Here is a 25967-nt window from a genome sequence, read left to right on the forward strand (position 1 = left end):
AATTAACAGTGCATTAGTTTCTGGAAAAGACTTCAAGCTGGCTGCCCTGCAGGTCAGAGTCAATAAAGACTGAGTTACTAACAATAGCCTTTCTCTCTCCCTGAAGCCTTGGACTTAACCCTAACTTCATCAGACAAGAGAAGAGAATAAAGCGAACAAAAGGAGTCTTGGAGGTTGACTTGGGCCTAATGCTCAGAGGCCGTAAAAGCTGTCAGGGAGCTTGATTGATTGGCTCTCACGCCTTAGTCCCCAGTGCAGAGCACTAATGTTCCAGCCTCTTCTGAGAGGGCTGATGTGCCACCTGGGGTCAGGACAGATCGGCCTGGGGGCTAATGTTTCAGAGGAGGCCAAAGTGCAGTCAATAATTTATACGGAAATTTGTGCTGAGAGTCGCAAGGAAAGCAAGTTTTGACTCCAGTTCCAGTCTGTCCACAAAAGGAGTCTGGGTCAAACTTCAGATCATCCGCTGACATCATTGTGTTAATAGCACTTAAGACAAACTTTAATTGAAGGAGAGAATTAAAATCATTCTGGAATATTTATTTAGTAGTTATGTGGAAACAAATTTCAAGAGTTTCAGAATTGATAGGTGAAATGGGGAAAGGAAAACAGCGATTTTGAATTTATTTTAAAAAACAAAAGCAAATCGCCCCTAGAATGTAAGAACCGGATCAGGTTAAATCATAGTGACTTTGGAAACTAGTAAGTGTCTGTGGGGAGAGTTGGCTTACATGCTCTGAAAGTGAGCTCACAGCACTGACAACATGGAGAGAAATGTTAGGTAATATCAAGGACCAGGAGAGATACACGTATCAGAGGAGAATTAGGTTGCACTTAGCCACCTTGAATACTTCTTCATCAGGTTGGCAGAGAAATGTAACCAAAAGTCAGCTTCGGTGGCTGTGTGGCTGTATGTGGGAGTGTGTGCATAGAACATCCCTGTGTCTACATAAACACATGCATTTATACACTCAGCATCCAGAAATAGAGCGAAGCAGTGACACCCAGCGAGGCTGGTCAATCAATAACCAGCTAAGTTTTGTTCTGCTCCAGCACAACGAGGCCTTGCTCCAGTAAGTGCTAACAAAGGCCTTTTTCCCTCTGCTCTGCTGAGGAGAGCACTATTAGTCAGGCTTCATTAGGCTTGTTTACAGAAAAGAGCTGGTCTCTAAGCACGTTATTGAAATACTTGTAACTCTGTTGGGCTTTTTTTCTTCCCTGAAAGATAAGAACTTTGGAATGTGGGGTGGGGGAGGGTGGGAAGGCAGCCTCTGACCATTGTCAAGAAAACTGGCCTGGTGAGATGGGAATTGCAAAGATGAGTTTGCCTTTAACCTCATCTGCGTCCCCAGAGCCTTGCTGCGGGGTCTCATTGCTGCCGCCCGGGTGCTGGGAACCTTGCACGTCGCCCTCGGTAATTCAGACACATGCCAGGCGCTCAGGTCGTTTTGCTGTTCGTGGGAACTTGACTTGAGGGTTTCCTATCCCCAGGTCCCAGGGAGGAGGCGTCAGTGGTTTGGAACTGCATTGCTCAGTCAGCTTTGTTACTGAGTGGTGGCAGGAGGAAATGTTTGCTTTAAATAGTGGGTATAATTGGAAGGATAACTATATTGGTTGAAGTTGGTGTTGGGTGTAGAAATAATAAAAGTCCTTAATGTTGGAATTTATAGCCCTTAAGATTCTAAAAGGTACATAGACCCAGACAACAGTATGATGGTTACCAGAGGAAAGGGGTTGGAGGGTGATTAAGGGTAAAGGGAGCCAAATATATGGTGATGATGATTTGACTTTGGGTGGTGGACACACAATCCAGTTATACAGATCATGTATCATAGAAATGTACACTTGAAACCTTATAACTTATTAACAAAAGTCACTCCAGTAAATTTAATTTTAAAAAATTCTAAAAGATAGATATGCCACGTGCGCAGTTAGCCTGGTCATCAGGAATACAGGACAATTAGTGTAGGTGCCTCTATCTAGAAGAAATGCAGGGGGCTTGCTGCTGGCTGTATTCCAGAGTGGGGAATTCTTGGTATTTTGGCACCTTCCATTCCTCAGCTTGTGACCTGGTTTATGGGGGAGTATCAAAGGTGAGCAAGCCCAAGTCCACTTGCTGAGTGGCTCTTTTGTGCCAGGGCCCATGTTAAGTGCTTTACATGTCACACCTGATTTGATATTGATATTGTCCCTATTTTACAGACGAGGAAACCAGAGGGGGGTGGGGGGCTCAGAGAGTTTTAGAAGCAGCTTTGAGGTCTTTGGGCCAGGAGAGTGAGTCTCCAGAGCCCTCTCTCAGGCACTCAGGGGGCTCCATTTGATCACCAATCACTTTTATTCTTTCGTCCTCCCGAGTCCTCAAAGCAAAATTGACTGCAGACTGAGCTTGATTAGAGGTAATTCCTCCAGCTTTCTTTATTCCATTCGGAACCAGAGCCATAATTATGTGGCTTCCCTACCTGAGTGTGTGAACTACCTCCCACGCTGCTGTGCTGCTGCGGGGCAGGCCGCCTCCAGGTGAGAGCAGGGAGGTTTACCAGGGACAGAAACCTCACTCACCCCATCGCCTTTTATTGTAAGGGTGCTGGCTCTGGTTTCTCTGACATCACATTCCTTCTTAGATTTGCAGAGATGGTGATTTTTACGTGGCACACAAAATGTACCCCTTTGTGTGGCATGTACATGCAGAGCCTTCCTATTCTCTCTCTCTCTCACACACACGCACACAGTTGAGAGAGGCAGTTCCGTGTTTTTCAGCCGCTGTGGTAAATTGCTACTTTAAAATTTCAGCAAGTGGAATAATAGCAGAGTGATCATCTCCAGTGAATGCTGTTGGCCTTTGTAAAGAATGGCTTGTTTCAGAGGTTCTGTGATTTACGGGGACACAGCTGGTGGCCAGGAGAGCTGTAGGAATGCGTGCTCTCCTGGGCCCGGTAGAGCTAGAGATGAAAAGGGCCCAGAGCTGGCACAAAAGCAAATAAGCACTCTGACTTTAAATAAAGCATCATCATTTATATGAACCAGGTTCTTCAGGCCCAGGGAGATGCATCGGTAGCAGCTTTTTGATGTGAGTGTAATTGTCAATTGGTTCCCACTGTCCCCTGTACCTCAAGGACTGGGGGTGATGAGAAATTACTTTAAAACACGGTCCTGTAATCTAGAGTGATATTACACATGTTTTGACAAGCAGTTCGCTGGCACTGAAACCTGAAACTGCTAACCTGCCACCTAGATGGATCTACAGTAGGTCTGTGGAGAGGACTCGGTGATGGAGGACGAGGGAGGGCTGAAACCTCCACGTTCCCTTTTCCAAGCCTACCGCCCTTCCCCGAAGTATATGAGGTTTTTCATTCTTACATTTTAGTTCCTCTGCATCTTTCATTTTCATTCATCTCAATAATTACTTTGCCTTCCTGCCTGCTCCTCCCTCCCTCGCTCCTGCCATAGGGGAAGCCTTGGGCGAGGACAGATTGCTGCCTGCACAGGGAGGTGGGGAGGTGGCGGGTAGCGGTTAAGTGACTTTACAAATGCACAGTATCTTACACCCTTCTTCCCCCCTCCACCCCTAGAGTACTCCCTTTTAGGAGAAGTGGCAAAGGTGAGGAGATTTTGCCTTAAGGATCATTATTTTCCCCTGGGTTTTCTCTTTTCTTTATCCATTTTTCAGGTTGAAAGTCGCGGCATTGTAGATCCTGGCTATAGAGGTTGTTAGATCCTGTAAATAATGTTAAGTGCAGGAAATGACAGGATCGATGATGTGAAAGGCCTGCATTCTTTCAATTGCTTATCTTCATGGCCTGCGAGTCTGGAAGTGCTTCCCTCTCCTTCTGGGGGATCCTGGCTGTGCGCTTTGTGCCAGGACCTCGTGTACATGGGTGTCTCCTAAAAGAACATTCTTAAAGGAACAGCATGTTAGGAGCAATAACCATGTCATTGTCATGGCTCCATAGTGGTCCTAGTCGAGTGAATACTTATCAATTGCCTCTTCCAAGGTATGTTTATTGATTTTGGAGAGAGAGGAAGGGGAAGAGAGAGACACAGCAATTGATCACTTTCCATATATGTCCTGACCCAGGACGAACCGTACAGGGTGCGATGCTCCAACCAACTAAGCCACCTGGCCAGGGCCCCTTCCCAAACTTTTGAATGCTTTTATTTAAAGGAAGAAAAAATAGCCTCCTGGTGAGCTAATAATTAAAGCTTGTGAGACTGGATTGTGGGAGGTGAGTCAGTTCTGTTATAGTTGGCATTGAACTCTGGTCTACCTGTGAAGAAAGGGAGGAGGAGAATGAGAAATCATTCCGATACTCTTACGTGTCTAAAAGGAGGAGAAGACATGAGGAAACTGTTGGCCCTAGAAATCAATCATCTAAACTCATCATATTTCAGGTAAACCAATGTGTGCCTGCAAACGAGCTGGAGAAAATTCAGGTTTAAGACTCTGCACTGGAGGTCAGAGTGGTGCTGTTGCTTGTCTTTGTGCCACCAAGCTTCAAGGAAAGTTTAATCAACAAGAAATGAAACCTCTTTATACAAATGTATACCTACACATACTCCAGACATATACATGTTCAGTTCATGTATTTAAATTGCTCCAGACGTTTGTCTCAGAAGACTGTATTTTTTCTGCCCTACCCCTTTCCCTTCTGCCTCCTTCCCCTCTTCCACCTTTTATCATTCACTTGAGCATAGCACCTCATCCTGCTAGGTGATGGAGGACGAGGGACGGCTGAAACCTCCACGTTCCCTTTTCCGAGCCTACCGCCCTTCCCTGAAGTAGATGAGGGTTTTCATTCTTACATTTTAGTTCCTCTGCATCTTTCATTTTCATTCATCTCAATAATTACTTTGCCTTCCTGCCTGCTCCTCCCTCCCTCACTCCTGCCATAGGGGAAGCCTTGGGCGAGGACAGATTGCTGCCTGCACAGGGAGGTGGGGAGGTGGCAGGTAGCTGTTGAGCATTGATGGACCACAGCTTGGAAAGCATCCCCTTGGAGGTGCAGGAGGTGGCTTTGATGCGGCCGGCCGAGTGTCTCTGACCTGCTGCCCTGGTTGAAGCAAGCTCAGCAGGCTTGTCTTCTTCCCGCCACCCACCCTTTCAACACTATCACCTAAACCTGTCTTCCTGCCTGTCCCCAAGTGGAGACCCTGGGTACCTTAGCAGAAACTATTAGAGGAACTGCCTAAGCACTGAGGGCTACAGATTGGGGTATGAATGGTTACAATATATATAATTTCAACACTAGCCTCAGGCCATCAAGGATAATATTGCTTTAGGATGTATATATACATATGCCTAACTTAAAAGCACATGTTTTTTGTTACTGATCATGTTTAAAATTACTTTCTAAAGATCTATGTGATTTTTTTCATTATTCTCTTTGTTCCCCAAACTGCCGATATTGATATCTGTGACATCTTGTAACTGTGGAACTTGCTAAAACATATGTACTGAGTATGTAAAAGAAGGAAAGCAGTTCTTTCTGCAGTAAGCATGGAGCTCTGATGATGTGTTTTGATTTGATTTTTTAGAAGTTATATCTTAGGCTAGCGAAGTTGTTATTTATGTTCAAACTTATATTATACTTGGTCTGTGAAAATATTATCATCATCTGCATATGTATGTATGGGACAGAATTTTGGTGTTCCCGGAGGTGCTGTACAAAAGCCTGATTTCTGCTCCCTCCTCTTAACCACAAGACTGCTTGTATTTTCTAGAAGTGGGAAAGGATAATGTTACTAAGGAAGCAAGAAAAGAAAGGCAGCAAGAGCTTCTTTTAGCTGACCAGTCAACTGGATATTGACCACCTGTCTTCCCGGGAAAGAAATAGATGGCAGTGAATAAGCGAGAGTCTAGTTTTCCAAGAAGCTCAATGATTTTTCCAAATCAATACAGCTCATCAGGCCTCAGAACAAAGGCTGCAGGGAAGGTGACAGTGATGGAAGTGGCTGTGTGTTCTTTTGTGTATTAAACCATAAGACCCATGGGGAAACAAGGGTTCTTTAGCCATGTTTTTTCTTTCTTTCTTTCTTTTAAGGCTTATTCACTGTATTTAGGGGCGGAGGGGGGGGATCCTTTCAGATTTTTAATAAAAGATTTCCATAGATGCTATCTGATGATCAGATTTACTTTTGAAAGAGAAAAGCACATCAAGTAGGAATGAATACCATCTTTTAACATGTAGATTAGAACAGCATTTTGCCATTGCTTTTTGGTATTGGTCTAGTATACTTACTTGGGTTAAGACTTTATTATTTTTTTTCCTTGTTATTTATGGATAGGGTTTAGGTGAACCAAAAAGAAACGTCTGGGTGCCCAGATTAACCTCTGGCAAATAAAGAATCATAACTATCCTCCCATAAACGAACCTTGTTCCTAATGTCCTGAAAAATAACGCCAAACCTTAATAGGGAATGCTGAACTGTCATCTGAGAGGTTATAATTAACGCAGATAGAGTGGTGCCAACATATTCCAGCCACCGACAGAGAATGTCTATCCAAACCAGCAATTTTTAGCCCTTCAGTCCTTTAATCTTTAAGCTCACTGTGCTTTCATAAAGTAGTACATTAACACCAGAGCAGTGTGTCTCTGGGGTTAATGGCTGGGGTGGCGGCACACTAGGGCATAAAGTGTTTCATTACACTTCCCTTTGTTAGTGCTGCCCTATCTCCCAAGCTCCATTGCCATACACTGTTTGTTCAGATAAAGCCCAATGTTCAGGGTGACTAATCGCAGCACTGTGTTCCAGATGGTTTGATTACAGGATGTGGTTAAAGTGACTCTTCAAACATTCGGCCCAGCAGTAGGGCTCTTTAAAAAAAATACTGCATTTTCTGGTCATGTGACAACACTTTCTCGTCCTAATGTTCCATATATACTTGGCATGGGTACTAGGAAAGTCCCTGCGCTTTTTGGCTGTCCGGAATTTCATTGGCAACCTTAGTTGTAAATTTAAAATTTCCCCAAATAATTATAAACTCAGCATTGTCCTTTGAAGAAAGACCGACCTGAAGGGTGGAAACTCTGAAGCCAGAAAAATGAACAAGAGCACTACACAAGCCCCGGCCGTTTAAAAAGGACCTGTATTGGATACAACAGAACCACAAGAACAAGCCGTTGGGGGGAGTCCAGTACAAAGGAGCGGTGATAAATCATACCTCGCACAATAGTCGCATTGTATAAAAATATAGGGTAACACGATATCTGAAATATATGAACTTTATCTTGTACTCATGAAACCAGCATATTGTGGCATTTTAATTGTCACTAATGTTTCTACTGGAAAAATATATAAACGGAAAGAAATGTGTAAAGTTTTAAAAAAGGGGTGTGTGCCATAAGTGGGTTCTGTTTCATTGTTATTAGAATGGGGTTTCTGTTTTCTGCATGAGTGCACACCAAGCCCATCCAGATGTGCTAGTCTGCATCAGAGTTCAAAAAAAGCTGTCTGATTCCAGATTCGGCCATGCAGTGCTGGCAGAGAACTTCTGTCATAGGGATGAGGCACTTGAAAGACTGAAATGGTCTTTAAACTGTAATACAAACAGCTATGCTGATCCACTGGGAAATCAGCCATTTGCCCAGTTCTTGAAGAAACATCTTCACAAATACCAGAAACAGTAATTCATAAACCATATTTATAACATCTTTGGAGCCAAATCTCTCCGCAGAGAATTTCTATCATCCATAAGCCAGTGGAAGATTATGCTTATTGAAAAAGTATGGGAACAGTGAAAAGAAGTGACTAAAATTCAAATCTAGATTCTCTTCCATCACCACCTGGTAGTTCCTAGGTGCTGAATGAACTCTCTCTGGGTGCTGGGCACTGTGCTCCCCGGTTGCTGGGAGGAGAGACTTCTCTTGTTTCCAGGGAGTTGTCATCTAGTTGGCAGAGACAGGCATACTGTGTGTAAGTGTTCAAGGGACCATGTACTAGGTTAAGGCAGATAGTCTCAATATTGTTTAAATACAGTAGGAGTTTATTCTGCTCACCTCCTGGACTAAATTGGTCTTCCTGTCTGGTTATCCCCAGATGAAGGAGAGCCTGCTATCTTCTTGTGGCCTTCAAGGTTGCCGTAGTTTCTATCCCAGTCAGCCAGAAGGGGAAGATTCTTATGGGCCAGATTCTTATGGATGGCAGATTCTTATGGGCCAGGCCTGGAAGTGACACATGTAGTTGACTCACTCTCCTTTTTTAGAACTGAGGCACAGCAGCACCTCTAACTGGCAGGGAGGCTGAGAAGTGGCTGGCTGAGAGGAAACATGGATTCTGTTGAGCATTCACTGGTGAGGGGACTGTATGGAGTGAGTGAGGACCCGGGAAGGAGTGGCTTTTTTTTTTTTTTTTTTTTTTTTTTATGGTCTGTGTGTGACCAGAGAGGATTCAGAAGAGATAACATTTGACTTTGTCTCCATTTGGTCCTAATTCATTGGGAACCTTCACTTTCCTTGGGGATTTGGACTAGGACAGCTTTAAAGTTTTTTTTCATGGGAATTAAAAGTGACGTGCAGAATGGTTAAGGAAACTTGTTTAGGCTGGAGGAGAACATATGAACTGGAGGTGACGAGAATGTCAACATGGTCATTGTCCTTGCCTGGGTGGACTAGATGAGGGGTGGGCTGTCTCTCCAGGGTATCAGAAGGCACAGAGCGGACCACGGTGTTCAGACAGGTTTTAGTTTAGAACCAGGAACAACTTTCAAACAAGACAGCTGGAGGATAAGAGGGCAGCCGTGGGTGCCGTGAGTGATGGAGAAAAGGGGACATACGCCTACAAGTATTGGCTTTCTCATCTCATAGCCAGTGCATCCTTGGGGGTTTGGCCCACCACAGTCCTCTCAGCCTTTAGTACCTGTGACCTTGAGGTTTCTACACTTACTAACTTTCTCTTCCCTGTTACTAATTCAGATTCCAAGGGTAAGTCCCTGTTTGGTTGCACCGCTTCAGGCACTCATCACTGGAACAGTCAGGTGAGGCCAAGGTTGGGATTCCTGGTCTAGGAGCCTAGTCCCCTAAGATTACCGTCTAAGCAGGGACTGTGGGCAGGACAGGCACTGTGCAAGTCACATCCAGGAGCTAGTTTACTGTGATGGCTTAAGGGCCCTACTGACTAAGTATGGGTAATATGCAAACTACACTTCCACTTCTGGATCACAGGGTATCCCTGTGTTGGTTCTGTTCTAAGTCTTTGGATGGAGTTCTAGCCAAAATGTGATTTGATTCCACAGCACCAGATAAGTACCTAGTGTATGCCCTGTAGATGCACAATAAATGCTTAATGGGCCTGACCATCTCTCTGGGACCACTTAACTGCTAAGTATTGCCATGAGGAAATAACAGAACAGTGTGACTATGAAATCTTCTGAGAGCTCAGGGCTCTTTGACTTGCAGAGGGAAGGGGCTCAGGTTATCGAACACAGACCACATTATTAAGTGTCCTGTAAGTAATATGCTTTATGGGGGCAGCAGCTTAGATTCTGTATCAGTATCTAACACAAAGCCTTAATACAAAGAAGAAAACCCTGTGTGGCAAGCACACTCAAACCATCCATTGCTCTCTTCTTATTTCATTGGTAATAATCATCAGGTATTTTTCAAATATAAAATGTTACAGGGCAGGCATTATTAGAATTTTGAGAAAGAACATGCCCAGTCCATGGGTGGAAAGGGAGGATGACAAACCTGGTGGGATACTTGAGAATATAAAGATGAAAAGGACTTGCAGAGATTGTCCCTGGAGACTAGTTCATAGGGTTTGAAAGAATAAATATGCATTAAAAGAAATATTAAATCGTTTTTAGAATAAATGCATATTTATTTCCAATTTACATAAAAATTAGGCCAGAAACATAACTATGCACAGATTTATAAAAAAAATTCAGATTTGTACATTTAAAGGACTGATTTTCATTTGGAGCATTTATTCCTTCAAAAAAAGTCGAGTCGGCTTTATGTGACCATGGGCTACAAAATGTTCAAGATGTCGAGACTTAGGCAAAACGACAAGCCATGTACAGCTTCCAGAGCTGAAACACCACCTCTGTACTTGGCCTCTCACAATAGGATGTTGTCTAAACAGAGACTTCCTTACAAAGAAACAATACACTTTGTAGTTTATGAGAAGGGTTCCTTGAGCCTTCATTCCAGCCTACAGCAGCAGATCTGGCTGTGCAAACATGCGCGTGCTATAGTCGCACGGGAATTCCGGGCAGATAGAAATACTCTGTGGCATTGTGAAGTGGCTTGTACATATAAAGAAAAATAGACACAAGCACACGTATTCAATTAGCTCTGCGTGATGGAGACTGTTCAAAATCTCCCCAGGAATAGAGCGTTTTAAATAAGGAGGGTAGAAAAATAAAGCTGACCTATTAAGGCCCTTTGAAGTTGAAAAAAAGACTGTAAAGATTTTTTTTTTTCTCCACCGAGTGCTAATAATACTATTAGTTGTACTTAGATAAGAGGTCTGCTTGTGTGGCTTCTAGAAATGGTATCCGGCGGTGTGAATAGTTGTACAGTGTGGAAACTGCAACTGAGATTCAGTCTTTGTGACAGCTTTAAATGGTAGACCCGGATAATCAGGGATTTGCTTGTTTGGGATCCCTGCCTCCTCACTGGCCCTCCGTTTTCCTTTGTCCTTTTTGGAGACCAGGAATTCGGTTCTGCGGGTTTGGAGAGGGCTGGTGGGCTGCACGGAGCTGCGCAGGCAGCGTGGGTCGCGGTGGTAAACCAGCACCATCACACAGACTAGCTTTCATCACACAGAACGGCCTGTGGTGATCGACAGAGCAGGGTCTGGAGGGCAGCGCTCGGCCCGGGAAACCTGGCTGGGCGCACACGTCCCTGCCTGGCCGGCCAGCCGGCCCCCAGGGCGCAGCCTTCACCCCCCCCCCACCCCCCCACCCCCCCAGCGGTGCTTTATCCGCGCCTGCTGCCTCCCTGTTCCCTGTGGCTCTGGGCCCAGCCAATCAGACGCGCGCATTCCCAGCAGGCACCGGCCAATCCGAGGCCAGTATTTGCTGGAACCGCGAAACCCTTAGGGGAAAAGCAATAACAAAAGCCTTTCACTGCTGACAAATGTTAAGTGTCTGTGCAGACTTTTCCTGTTTTTAATTTTATTACTGCAAGAATGGAGGGTTTGTTGTTTCTTTCATGTTTCCTTTCAAGCAATTTTAATTATACATTTGTGCTACATCAGGGACTCTGGAACGCAGTGATTCAGCCCATTGCATCTAAAGCTGAAATGCAGTAACCTTCTGGCAATACAGATATATTCCTGTTCTGTAAACATAGCTGACATGCTAAAGAATTTTAAGCAGCTGTAAAGGTCTTTGACACCACACACAGTGCCCCAGAGAGCACATGATGTGAAAACCAGCTCTGTCTTCCCCTTGGCCTGCTCTCCCACCCACTCCCTTTTCCTGAAGGGATGTGCTCATAAAGAATCCTTTCCTCCAATTGTTGTCTTGTGCAAATTTTGACCAAATGCCTAATTGCCATTGATTCCCATCCCAATGTGAATGTTATACTCAATGGTGTGTTTTTTTAAACCATTCCTGAGGGGCTTAGAATGGAATCAACTGTCATCTGAGGAAATGCTTGCTTTGTCTCATGCTAGCTTTTCCCTCCCCTGCTAGACTATTGCTACAGTGAGTAAATTCAGCTGTCACCTAAGTAATAGCAACACAGACCATATGGGAAACAATTTTTGAATCTCTTTTTGAGGCTTCTGAAAGGAATCCTTCCTTTCCTATACTTGAGTCCCAGCCATTCAAATATTTTACCTGGTGTTAAAATGCTCCCAAGGAAATGAGTCTTACCTTGTGAGCAGTGGTTCTCAACCTTCTTAATGCCGCGACCCTTTAATACAGTTCCTCATGTTGTGGTGACCCCCAACCATAAAATTATTTTCGTTGCTACTTCATAACTGTAATTTTGCTACTGTTATGAATCGTAATGTAAATATCTGATATGCAGGATGTATTTTCATTGTTACAAATTGAACATAATTCAAGCATAGTGATTAATCACAAAAACAATATGTAATTATATATGTGTTTTCCGATGGTCTTAGTGAAAGGGGTCGCGACCCACAGGTTGAGAACCACTGCATGTGAGGTATTCCTTACCCATAAAGGAGTTCAATATAGGTTTTTTGTAAAATTCAAAATGGCAGTGAACAAGGGAGTAAACCAGCTAGAAATAGACTTTGAGTAATGTCCCTTTGTTTTTCTAAGAAAGCGGGGGGAGGGGGGAGAGGGGGTAGGTACAGAAAAGTAAACAAAGGCTCACTTAAATATTTTATTTCTTTACCCTAATATTTTATGTATGCCTCAACATCTAGGTCCTTGTAATATATGCTTCAGAGGAGTGATTTTTAAAAAATGGCTCTTGTCCTCTAGTGAAATAAAGAGGATGTTATATTTTGTTTCCCTGTGACATTCGGTATACTAAGTGCACTTAAGTTTCGTGATTCACAGATGCAGTGCTAAATTAAATCGTCTGTCTGCAAAGCAGTTGGGAAAAGCAAAATGGTTTGCAGGAAACAAGTGTGCTGGTTTGAGGGTTTTTTCTAATCTTCTGTGGCAAATGCTTACTAGAGTTGATTCTAAAGATAAGCCCAAGAGCAAACCTATTGTGCACATTTATTTTCTTAAGAGGCCTATTTTAGGAGCCTTTACTATGAAACAAGACCAAACAGTGAAACAGATACTGTACCAAGGCTGATTCTTGTCTCACAAAGCCAGAGAGGGGAAGAATTAGGAACGATAAATCATCTGATTGTCTGTTATCTGGACTCCATGCCCCCTGCTTCCCGGCTGTATACCTGTATTTGTGCACCCACATAATGTTTTTTCAGTAAAAATCGCCATTATTTTATATTGTTGAATTAGAAACAAAACCGATTTCTTTCAGTCACCTTCTGGGTTAAGCATTGGTGACTGGCATTTAGTTTTTGTTGGCTGCTTGCCAAACGAAAGCAATTATGTGTAATAATAGAAAAATTAAGAGGTGAGTGTTGCTGTTTTACAGCAGGACATGGCAAAGACCATTTCCTTCTGTCAGCAGTATCTTGATTACACTCTCACACACAGCCTTACACACAGCCTTACCCTTTTGTACTGCATGCGCATGAGTACACACACACACACACACACACACAATTTCCTGTGGGTTTTCATTTGGGGTCACTGAAACCAAAAAGAGGAAGAATGCAAACCACAGCTTTTGAAAGCAAATGAGAATAGAACTTTGCTGGTAAAGTAGTAGTAGTAATAATAATAATAAACGAACTGTAACTAGAGTCATCTGTGCTAACCAGGGTCCTCCTTCATTCCCCACTCCGCAGGTGTCCTAGTGGTCAATGTCACGTGGAGGAACAAAACCTACGTAGGGACCCTCCTGGACTGCACCAAGCACGACTGGGCCCCTCCCAGGTATGCACAGAGCCGTTTGTTTCAGGCTCTGTTTTCTCTCCTCTTTCCTCTCCTTCCCCCATCCTCTCTTTGCAAGGAAACTAGAGAGAGAGATGAATAATACATAAAAGTCTGCCTGTAATTGAAACCAAGCAGAAGGGAAATGAGCAATTCAGGATTGAACACAGTAAAATGCAGATGCTGGATTTCTTTTCTGCCAGGAGATTGCTGCTCCCTGCCCCTACTCTCTTCTTTGTTTTCTTCTTTTCTCCAAATGGGAATTTGAACTGGATTTGAAGCTGGCTACCTGAGCCATTTTTCTTTGGTTTTCTGAAGAAGAATCTAAGCCATTGGTAGCCTGCTCTTTTGCAGGTGTTGAAATTGTCAGTGAGAGAATAGGGTGTCTTTTCCTTATCTGGGCCCAGCCCTAAAGCTGCTGGGGTGTTGGCTGCTCTTTGCTGCCTTGTGTACCTTGTGATCTCACCTGGCTCTTTGGGGCTGCTCATTTTGACACCTGTTCCTTGCTTTTCTAGGTTCTGTGAGTCACCCACCAGCGACCTGGAGATGAGAGGGGGCCGGGGCCGAGGGAAGAGAGCGAGGTCTGCCGCAGCCGCCCCGGGCTCGGAAGCCAGCTTCACGGAGTCCAGAGGGCTGCAGAGCAAGAACAGAGGGGGCGCCAATGGGAAAGGGAGGCGGGGCAGCCTCAATGCCAGCGGGCGGAGGACACCCCCAAATTGTGCCGCTGAGGACATCAAAGCCAGCCCCTCCTCCAGCAACAAAAGGAAAAACAAGCCTCCGATGGAGCTGGACCTGAACTCCAGCTCCGAGGACAATAAGCCTGGGAAGCGAGTCCGCACCAATTCCAGAAGCACTCCCACCACCCCTCAAGGGAAGCCAGAGACTACTTTTTTGGACCAAGGCTGCTCCTCACCAGTGTTAATCGATTGTCCTCACCCAAACTGCAACAAAAAGTACAAGCACATCAACGGCCTGAGGTACCACCAGGCTCATGCACACTTAGACCCAGAGAACAAGCTGGAGTTTGAGCCTGACAGTGAGGACAAGATCTCGGACTGCGAGGAGGCCATGAGTAACGTGGCCCTTGAGTGCGGTGAGCCAAGCACAAGCGTATCAGCTTATGACCAGGTGAAGGCGCCCGCGTCCCCTGGCTCGGGGAACCCCCCTGGGACCCCCAAGGGAAAGAGGGAGCTGATGAGCAATGGCCCAGGTTCTGTGATCGGATCTAAAGCTGGGAAGAATTCCGGCAAAAAGAAGGGCCTTAACAATGAACTGAACAGCCTCCCGGTCATCTCCAACATGACGGCCACATTGGACAGTTGTTCGGCGGATGGCAGTTTGGCCGCAGAAATGCCCAAACTGGAAGCTGAAGGATTAATTGACAAGAAAAATTTGGGAGATAAAGAAAAGGGCAAAAAAGCCAACAATTGCAAAATGGACAAAAACCTCTCCAAACTGAAAACTGCCCGGCCCATTGCCCCGGCCCCGGCCCCAACCCCCCCGCAACTGATCGCCATCCCCACGGCAACCTTTACCAACACCACCACGGGGACGATCCCCGGACTGCCCTCCCTCACCACCACCGTTGTGCAGGCCACACCAAAGAGTCCTCCGTTAAAACCCATTCAGCCAAAGCCCACCATTATGGGGGAGCCCATCACCGTGAACCCAGCTCTTGTGTCGCTCAAAGACAAAAAGAAAAAGGAGAAGCGAAAGCTCAAGGACAAAGAAGGGAAAGAGACGGGAAGCCCGAAAATGGATGCAAAGCTGGGTAAACTGGAGGACGCCAAGGGGGGCGGGAAAGATCTGTCTGGGCATTTTTTAAAGGACCATCTCAACAAGAATGAAGTGCTGGCCAATGGATTGTCAGAATCTCAAGAGAGCCGCATGGCCAGCATCAAAGCTGAGGCTGACAAGGTGTACACGTTCACAGACAACGCTCCCAGCCCTTCCATCGGGAGCGCCTCAAGAATGGACTGCAACACCTTGGTGAACGGGCAGGCGCCCATGGCCCCGCTGCACGTGCTCACGCAGAACGGGGCAGAGAGTTCTGCGGCCAAGACCAGCAGCCCCGCCTACTCGGACATCTCCGATGCTGCCGATGATGGTGGTTCGGACAGCAGGTCGGAGGGCATGAGGTCAAAAGCCAGTTCCCCGTCAGATATCATTGCCAGTAAGGACGGTGTTGTAAAAGGGCATTCTTCAACCACAGCACCGTCCTCTCAAATGAAAGAGTCCCATTCTCCCTATTACCATGGCTACGATCCTTACTATTCTCCAAGTTACATGCACCCTGGGCAGGTCGGCGTCCCTGCAGCTGGGAATGGTGGGAGCACACAGGGCATGAAGATCAAGAAGGAGTCGGAAGAAGACGCGGAAAAGAAAGACAAGGCAGAGCAGCTAGATGCCAAGAGAGTGGACCACCCCTCAGCATCCCTACAGCCTCAGCACCAGTCGGTTATCACCCAGAGGCACCCTGCCCTGGCCCAGTCCCTTTATTATGGCCAGTATGCCTATGGGCTCTATATGGACCAGAAGTCTCTGATGGCCACCAGCCCTGCCTACAGACAGCAGTATGAGAAATACTATGAGGACCAGAGGCTGGCAGAGCAGAAAATGGCCCAGACTGGGAGAGGAGACTGTGAACGGAAAAATGAGCTCCCCTTGAAGGAGCTGGGCAAGGAGGACAGTAAACAGAAAAACATGCCATCGGCCACAATCTCAAAAGCTCCCCCTACTCCGGAGCCTAGCAAAAACCATTCTAAACTAGGGCCGTCAGTGCCTAATAAAACTGAGGAGACAGGTAAATCGCAGCTTCTCTCCAATCACCAGCAGCAGCTTCAGGCCGACAGCTTCAAAGCTAAGCAGATGGAAAACCACCAGCTTATTAAGGAGGCTGTAGAAATGAAATCTGTCATGGACTCTATGAAGCAGACAGGTGTAGACCCAACCTCCAGATTTAAACAAGTAAGATTGTGGAGCATGGCCCCCACAGGGAGAGAGCAGGCTGAGACTTGCGCACACATGTCTGGGCTTGGTGGCTAGGACTTCTTGACAGGAAATAAACCAGAGGGTTCATTAGGGTTGATTCCTCTTCTTTTGAAAAATATCTTAAAAGACTGTCTCAGGAGTTACTGTGTACCTCTGAAATGTACATCATTCACAGTTTCCTACAGCAAACTGTGGACATGTGCTTTCCATGGTCCGTGATGCTGTTGACTAACTGAATCTGACGTGATCCCTTGATTTCTTATCGAGTCCAAAGTGAGGGAATTCTGCCGCAAAGCCATTGAGTTTCCTTCTGACTTAACACTGAGACTGAGAGTCTGACCTCTAAAATACTTGTTTTTCTACATTCCAAATTTCTGTTGGCATCTTTTAGGAATGTTAAAACTGGGTTCCAAAATTCACATTTCCCCACTCAACTTTTTAGTAAAACTTGGGACCCAGATGTCTTTCACACGGCACCTGGAATTCCTGGATGTCGGTTTTGCACCTGTGTTAAGTGCCCCAACGTGGACCTCGGTGCTGGTCACCTGTGAAGAGAGAGAGGAGGTCTGGGTAGATATGCCTCGGGCAGTCATCCCAGAGCCCTGCAGCCTGAGGTTACTTACATGTGCAAACACCTGGAAGTCGATCCCGTGAAAGCACACATGTGCTAGCACTTTTTGTCATGGTTCAGACATCCTGACTGCCTTCAGTTCCCTGAGTGTCCATTATGGAATTTTCCAGCATTCCCCACCCCCACCGCTCCCACTCTTAGATGTCCTTGGTGAATCAGAGCAACAAAATTCTTTCTTCACATTCATTTCTGTTCAAAAGTCGGACCTTAGACCCAACTTTGAATGTTCACTTAGGACCTAAATTCCCAGTAGGTTTATCATGAATGGGATGGGGGTCACAAAGGCCGTTTAGGACCTGAATCTCCCCCCCCCCTCCCCAGGACTGACTCAGGCTGTGGCTTCCCAGGGCTGTTAGAACGGTGCGATTTGTAGAATGGGGTTATAAATGGCTTTGTTTTCTAATAGAAAAACCATAATGTGTACTATTAATTTGAAATTTTGTTATGATTAAGATATTAGCACATAATGAGATATGAGCCAATATAGTAAGCTTCAGTTGCGGGTGAAGAAAATGTATTAGGAAACCAAGAGTGTTTTTTCCCCTAAATGATATTAATTGCTATAGTAATTATTTGGATTTACTATTATTAGCTTGAGTTGGAATTTTAAAAATTCTTTTTGCCTATGTGAGATATTAAAAGGAAAATGAGAGTTAGATTAAATATGTGTAAGGATGTTATTTAATGTAGAGAAATGACCTAAGTTTGAAGCCCATCCCCACACATGGGCAGCGGTGTGACCCTGGTGTCACTTGGAACTTTAAAGCTTTTCTTTTGTCTGCAGAAGTGATCAGTAATAATGCCTACCCCAGACATGATGATTCTGTGTAGGAGGGAGAGCTCTGTGCAGTGCTAGCACATGAATAAATGTTAACTTAGTACTAGTAATAGTGCTGTCATGATGATTAATGGTTTCTTTGAAAAAAAATCGAAATTTTAAAACAAATCTTTTTCTAAAAAATCAGGATCCAGATTCAAGGACGTGGCATCATTACGTATACCAGCCCAAATACCTGGATCAGCAAAAGTCAGACGACCTTGACAGAGAAAAGAAATTAAGGGAGGATAGTCCCAGGAAGACTCCCAATAAAGAGAGTGGCATGTCCAGCCTTCCTGTGTCATTGACCAGCATTAAAGAGGAGCCCAAAGAGGCCAAGCGCCCCGACTCACAGTCCATGGAGGAAAGCAAGCTGAAGAGTGACGATCGAAAGACCCCCGTGAACTGGAAGGACTCTCGGGGAACAAGAGTGGCTGTGTCCTCACCCCTGAGTCAGCATCAGTCCTACATACAGTACTTGCATGCTTATCCTTACCCGCAGATGTATGACCCCAGCCACCCTGCATACCGGGCTGTCTCTCCCGTCCTAATGCACAGTTACCCTGGTACGTGTTGTGGGTTCTAACTCTATTGGAGGGAAGAGGCTGTGTTCAAATCTTAGCTATTAAAAACTCAAGATAAATTAGATGCTTCAAGAATGACATTTGTTTTGCTTATTTTTATGCTGCTTCAAGTCCTAAAGATGAAACTGATTTAATATAAGAGTTCTTTAGGATGTCAAGAGTCCTCGGCTATTGTTTCCATCGTCTCGGATAGGCTGCCATAGCTGTTAGACTGACAGATACTTTATTGCCTGTGAAAATATTCTAAGCACTTACTGTCATAATCATTATAGTTACTGTTCCTTTCACTTAAGCGGACACATAAATGTATGAAATGGCTGTAAGCTCAATTCTGTTTATAACCTCCGTTCATCAGGATGAATTAACTGGGAGAAGAAAATTGAAGGACCTAGATACAGTTTAACAATGATGTAGCCCATTCTTAACGTAATCCCCTATTTTAAGGTCTATGACTCTTATCCCAAATTCATGTAATCTAAATGATTTTCTTTTTTTTTAAGATGTAGCTCATAACTTGACATGGCATTTGTTGTTTATCTGCAGGGGCCTATCTCTCTCCAGGATTTCATTATCCTGTTTATGGGAAGATGTCGGGGAGAGACGAGGCCGAGAAAGTCAATACCAGCCCCAGCATCAACACGAAAACGACCACTGAATCTAAAGCACTGGATTTGCTCCAGCAGCACGCCAGCCAATACCGCAGCAAGTCCCCTGCTGTAAGCCGCCTTTTGTTCTCATTTAAAAGTCCTGGGTTTTGGGGGGAGGAAAAGGGGCAGACTAGAGAACAGTCTTGAAATATAAATGGTTTTGGAACCCAGCTGTGATTTCTGGATGCTGTTTTATCCAAATACATAAAGAGTGGAATGTTCAAAAGTAAGATGGTTTCACACGAGGAAAAAAAAATGGTTAAAGGATGTAAGGTGGTCACAAGCTTTTCTATTGCAAAATCTATACCTTGTGTTTCCAGGAGGATGCATGTTAGGTGGACATTTAAATTCATATTTTGGTGCAAAATATTTGTGATGCAAGATATTTGGATGCACTTGCATGCCAGCGTGAGTCACTTGGCTCAGGCGTGGTGGCTGCATCTGTTCTTTTTTGGCCTTGACTCATCGTCATGTCCCTACAACTCCGCTGAAGTAATGCAGACGTGTGTCCTTGTGAAAGATGGCTCTCCCGACACCCTGCCTCCCCGGCCCCCGCCCGAAAAGACTGTTCTGAAGAGAGACAAAAGAAAGGATGTGGTTGCTCTTGGCGAGAAAGAGAGGTTTGGAATAAAGTAAAATGCAGCATCTGTGATGTGAATGAGTCCACCAGAGACTCTAAAGAAACTAGAAAAGATGATTTATGAATCTTTGTCTGTGAGTACTACTTCTAGTGCAAAGATTTTTCTCAAGTGAGAAAAAGAATTTTAGTGAAAGGGTGGTTAAGCTCTGGTGGATAAAAATGTATCAAAAAATACATGACCCTTAACCAAACTGTGATCTGGGAGAATAGAGCTTCTTCTGAGTGTACTGAAATGGGAGATTCTGGAATGCTTTTGGAGACCTAGGGCAATGATTTGCTGTACCTGATAGTGGCATGTAATAGGATGCATTTTTTTCAAGGGAACAAAACAGACAAAGCTATTTAAAATTACAAGATAGATTCTCCCCATAAAATGTGAATGAAGTAAAAGGGTAATCAGAAAACTTGACCTTGAAGAAATTTCTTACAACTACTTCTTTTCCTTGACCCCATATTTAAAAGTTGTTTCTGGCCCGGCTGGTGTGGCTCAGTGGTTGAGCGTTGACCTATGGACCAGGAGGTCACCGTTCAATTCCCGATCAGGGAACATGCCCAGGTTGTGGGCTCAATCCCAGTGGGGGATGCAGGAGGCAGCCGATTAATGATTCTGTCTCATCCATCATTGATGTTTCTATCTCTCCCTCTCTCCCTTCCTCTCTGAAATAAATAAAAATATATTTTAAAAAAATAAAAATAAAAGTTGTTTCTGGGAAGAAATTGAGTAGATTCTAAACCTAAAATATGAGTAAATAGAGAAGTTCTCTTCAGTCATTTGAGAAGACTGTTGGTGCCCCTTTTGGGTGGACCAGTTCTTTAGTGTTGACTTAATTCCAATGGAAACTGAAGCTTTTTTGACTTGATCTTGAAGTAATAAGTAATTTTAAGTATATGTGTATTTGCTTTTTAATCATGAACATATATTGCTGAAAGGACAAAGGTGGTACTCCCACTGCTTTTTTGCAGAGGACTAATGGGATAACCTCTCTTCTCTGTTGCAGCCGGTGGAGAAGGCTACAGCTGAGCGGGAACGGGAAGCAGAGAGGGAGCGGGATCGCCACTCCCCCTTCAGCCAGCGGCACCTGCATACGCATCATCACACCCATGTAGGCATGGGTTACCCGCTAATCCCTGGTCAATACGACCCTTTTCAAGGTCAGCAGCTCTATCGTTGTGCCTTTCTTCCTTCCGCTTTGGAAAGCAGTTGCCCAAACTGCTTAAAAGATATCATGTCTTAAAGATATTGAGCTTTGAGTTAAGGTTAGCTCTGGGGAGGGTTTTCAACATGTACTTCTTAGTATTTCCTAGTAGCAAAACTAAGGCTATCCCACACCTTTGTATTCTGCTAAGACACAGAATGGCTACCACTTAATAATTGTCACTTGTTGATGTTATCAGCGGCTTACTGTTATCTCGCAGGCTAAGGGTGGCGGCCAGTGTCTGGGGCACTGACTATAGCAATCAGAAGATCAGATAGCTACTTGAGGGAAATTGTGGAAGCAGGGAGGCATGGTGGGAGGCTTTGTGAAATTGTCCTGATTTCTGCAGGCCTTTTAAGTTGCTCTTTTCTCATGGAAGTAGCAGAAGTAACATGGAAACACTTAACGTTTTTTATAACCTCATTCCGGGACTCTCCACAGCCCTTCACTGCTGTGACTCTTTCACTAAAGATGGAGAAACATCTTTTTTTTTTAAAAAAAAAATGTTTTTATTGATTTTCTGAGAGAGAGAGAGAGAGAGAGAGAGAGAGAGAGAAACATCGATGTGAGAGCAGAACATCGATCGACAGCCTCCTGCACGCTCCCTACTGGGGAATGAGCCTGTAGCCTGGGCATGTGCCCTGACCAGGAGTCCAACTGGGGACCTCTCAGTGCACAGAATGACGCCCAACCAACTGAGCCACATTTTGCCAGAATAGAGAAACATCTTTTAAAAAGCCATAGAATTGACAGGAGGGAGCCTTGAACTCATGGTGCTGTAGTTGAGCATGTGCCAGTTGTCCTAACTCTGTCACCTCCCAGCAGATGGGCCATGGCACCGGCTCTCCCAATAGATCACCTGCTAGGATCTTGCTGTCTTCGCTCTGGCTGCCACAAAATACCACAGTCTCTATGGCTTTAAACAACAGGGATTTATCTCCTCATAGTTCTAGAGGCTGGGAGTCTGAGATCAGGGTGCCAACATGGTCAGTTTCTGGTGGGAGCTCTTCCTGGCTTGTAGGCGACTGTCATCATGCAGTGTGCTCATCTGACCTGTTCGCTGTGCTGGAGGGTTGGGGTCGGGGTGGGGGGCGGGGGAGAAAGGGGAGAGAGAGTGTTACTCTCTGATGTCTCTTCTTATAAGGACACAAATCCTGTTGGATCAGGGCCCCACCCTTATGAACTCATTTAATTTTAATTACCTCCTTGTAGGGTCCTATCTCCAAATACAGTCACATGGGGATATGACTTCCCATCAGGAATATTGGAGGGACACAATTCAGTCCATAGCTAGTGCTTGCCAAGTTGCCTCTTACTCTGCTATGGGAATACAAGATGATATGTTTGCAGGTGCTTCCAAAAGTGGGAAGAGCTATACACTTGTGAAAGGGTCATTTTAAATTATTCAACTCATGTTACTTGGTGTCAACTAGGGTGTTAAAAGAGAACATAAAGGACGCAGAAGGAGAGAGTGATCTTCCCTAGGTTTGTTTCCTCTACTTTGTCTGAAATTGTTTTCTATAGAATTAAAAAGAATTTTCTGTTGGCCACTTCATGACATTTGGAGCTATTACGTTCTCTGACTGTTACCTTTCTCTTGCATGGTAAAAGTTAAGGCTATTTCTGAGTTTGGTTCACTGATTCCATGTACCTTTGGGATGCATTGTGTTCAATCACTGGGGAAAATGTTAACGTGATAAGTTATTACGAAACTATTGTATTCTAAGCAAATAGCATGTCATTTCTGTAATTCACTGTGACTTTTGATTCCTGTTGTTACCTGGTGGCCATTATTTCTCCTGAGCTTCCTATTCAGGAATGCGTGCAAACCGTTTAGCACCATGCAGAGCCAGACAGATGGAATGCTATATTCTCTTCTGATAGCTATTAAGAAAACCGCAGAGTATTCGATAGAGGGACACATATTGGTTAGGCCAAGCGGTTTGCAGTCTGTCCTTGCTGCATGAAACATTTCATGTGTGTGCTCAGGGAAAGACATACCGCTGCTGTTGGGTCTGCAGCCCTTTCCCACTGGCCTGTGTCTACTTGTATCTTTCCGAATGTCTCAGAACCCTGCATTTCCCCCCACTAGGCTTGACCTCTGCCGCCCTCGTTGCCTCTCAGCAGGTGGCCGCCCAGGCATCTGCATCAGGAATGTTTCCTGCACAAAGAAGGTAACTATTCTTTACATTCTTGAATCAGTTTTTTAGGTAGAGACATTTCAATGGGTGGGAGGAAGCAAGAACAGGCATTTTAGACCAAAAACTTAGGTCCTGAGGTTTTCTATTGTTGTATTGAATGTGCTTTTATGCCACTATGCTTCACATGCAACTTCTATTCCACAATCCTCATTCTATAGCTGGAATGTAGATCCGTACTTAACTGATCCGTTGTTTAAACAGTTGGATAGTTTCTAAGGTTATCCTCAGAGCTCTGATAAAATAATTCACTATAACTCCCTTTGTGTACTATGTTTAAAAATAAAGTTGCAAATGGAGAAATGTATTTTCATAATGTTAAAGGTAATGTTTGTTCTTTATTTTTAATTATCCCTCAAGTGTTTTTAAAAAGGGAAAGAATACGTTTTTACAATGTATGTCATTACCCTGTGTTCATTCACTTTCTATGGAATTGAATTCCATGAACTGAATAGAACTAAAATAAGCCTATCAATCTCATGCTTTTCATATTTTCAGATGTGGATGGAACCCTGTGCTAAGGTTGTCTTTTCTTTTGCAGAGAATAACAAGATTGGAAATGTACGTTGTCATGTGACTGGATCACATGGGGAAGCGCTTTATACAGACATCAGTTCCATGGTGTTAATTTGAAATGCCTTAATGGCAGGCAAAAACCAGTCATTTCATTTTTGTAAATTACAGATTTTATCACAGAGTAACAAATGTTGCTGTAATTAAACTTCTGTTTTATATATATATACGTATACATATATGTATATATACATATATATATATTCTTTACTTTTTGTATCAGTAACCAGGCTCGCACACACAGGGTCTGCTGCCAAGTTGCAAACCACTCAGTAAAGAAAATGAAAAATGTATCTGTCGTGTTGAAAGTGTTAGCCACAAAAGGCTGCTGACTTTCTTTTCCTTTTCCTTTGAATTGTAAATAACTAATGTTATGTATCAGTGTGCCTGAACCTTGCATATCCTTCAGATATTTCCCGTAAGCCCCTCAGAAAGGCTAACTGTGATGATGACACTTGGTACAATTTAGACGTCTATTTGGTGGCTCCTGTTAAAGACGCATCAGTGTAAAATGTTCCTGTAGTCACTGTTTGTACTTGTGTATTGTGGAAAAAATACTTTTGGAAGGCATGGGGTTGCCAGTACCACAAAAACTGTGTTGTACATAATGTAAAGATTAAAATGGGGACATAATGAGCATCTGTGAATAATGAGGTGTCATTTTTTTGATAATCTTGAATGGCAAATAACCCAATAGCCTGCATACCAGAGACATCTGTGATTGTTCTATTACTTGAATAGTCCTGCAGTCCCTTTTTTTTTTTTAATGTTTACAATTATCCAGTTTTAGAAGAGAGAGACTTTAACGCCATTGCCTGGTTACTTGTTTTATGCTGTAATCTAGTTTATTTTATGTAAAATGTATATTGAATGCTTTCCTTTTTTATACCTGCCTTAAATAATTTGGCAATCAGAATTAAAAAGTTTTTTTTTATAATGCCTTCTTGTCTGTGTCACGTTATTGCCTGCTGGCTGATGGAGAGTCTAATTTTCAAAGAAAGGTTTCCTAATGTTATGAATGTCCGATGCATAAAATATGATATATAGATAGTAACTTTTCTTATATGATACACAGGTATAATAGTCAAATAGTATATTTAATTTAGTGGACATATGCATATTTGCTGGGTATTTACACTGAACATGGAGTATAATGTTACTGCAAATAGGTACATGTTTCTTCCTTATAGAAAGTCAGCTAGCCATTTATTTGACTTGTCATTAAATTGTTTTACTAGCATATTTTATGCCAAATATACAGAATTAACTGCTCCCTCCCTCCCTTCGAATAAAAAGTTGTTAAGACCTACTTTATCTCAGGCCTTGCAAGGTGCTGGGGTATAGCATTAAGCAAAGAAGATGGAAATTCCTGTCCTCTTAGAACAGCGGTTTTCAACCTGTGGGTCACGACCCCTTTGGCGGTCGAACGACCCTTTCACAGGGGTCACCTAAGACCATTCCTGCATATCAGGTATTTACATTACGATTCATAACAGTAGCAACATTACAGTTATGAAGTAGCAATGAAAATAATTTTATGGTTGGGTCACAACATGAGGAACTGTATTTAAAGGGCGAGAAGGTTGAGAACCACTGTCTTAGAGTTTTCATTTTCTAGTAGGTGGGGTAAACATAATAAAATATATAAGTAATGTGCAGAGTACATCAGGTCAAATAAAGTCTTTCATTCAATTTCTTTTTGTTATAATATTGATTAGGTGCCATAGGAACTTAACTCTTATTTATATCAATTAGGCAATGGTAAAATTGTCCTTATATGTCATTGGCTTAAAATCAGAGAACCTATTGTAGATGTTAAGTGAGGACTTGACTATATATTCGATGGTTGGTAAACGCTGTGGAGAAAAATAAAGCATGGGAGTGGGAGTTTGTAACCGCAGTAGTGATCCGGGAGGCCTCCCTAAAGGAGGCGAGGAAGAGGTCCATGCGCACATCTGGGGGCAAAGCACTGCAGGGAGATGGAATGCGGGAGCAAAGGCGTTAAAGTAGGTGTGTGCTTCCCGCGTTCGGACTGGTTGATTTCAAGGCTTCATTCCAGCTGTAAGTTTTTATGATTTTGCTATAATTGCTAATGACAGTTTTACCATTTGGTTTTCTAAAAAGTTCTTCAAGTTGACAAAATTTGTCTTGGTATAATTTGCTTAGTTCCCTACTTAGGGGCCCATGCTTCACAAGTGAATAGATGTTTACAATAAGAAAGAAATACTTCCGCCGCTGGTGGGAAACCACCGTGA

General features: G+C 43.8%; 1 protein-coding gene across 3 annotated transcripts in view; it reads left to right on the forward strand.

Moving 5' to 3' along the window:
- Window positions 1-24651, forward strand: part of ZNF608 (zinc finger protein 608) — a 107459-nt gene extending 82808 nt beyond the window's left edge. For all 3 annotated transcript variants that reach the window (XM_006081084.3, XM_006081086.3, XM_006081087.2), the window contains 7 exons: window positions 13351-13438; window positions 13951-16402; window positions 18023-18440; window positions 19002-19174; window positions 20744-20897; window positions 23034-23115; window positions 23681-24651. In XM_006081084.3, the coding sequence (XP_006081146.1) occupies window positions 13351-13438; window positions 13951-16402; window positions 18023-18440; window positions 19002-19174; window positions 20744-20897; window positions 23034-23115; window positions 23681-23687 (3374 nt within the window). In that variant the 3' untranslated portion in view covers window positions 23688-24651. The remainder of the gene's footprint in view (window positions 1-13350; window positions 13439-13950; window positions 16403-18022; window positions 18441-19001; window positions 19175-20743; window positions 20898-23033; window positions 23116-23680) is intronic.
- Window positions 24652-25967: the final 1316 nt, after the last annotated feature.

Source organism: Myotis lucifugus, unplaced genomic scaffold (assembly GCF_000147115.1).
Source record: "Myotis lucifugus unplaced genomic scaffold, Myoluc2.0 scaffold_0, whole genome shotgun sequence".
Classification (NCBI taxonomy): domain Eukaryota; kingdom Metazoa; phylum Chordata; class Mammalia; order Chiroptera; family Vespertilionidae; genus Myotis; species Myotis lucifugus.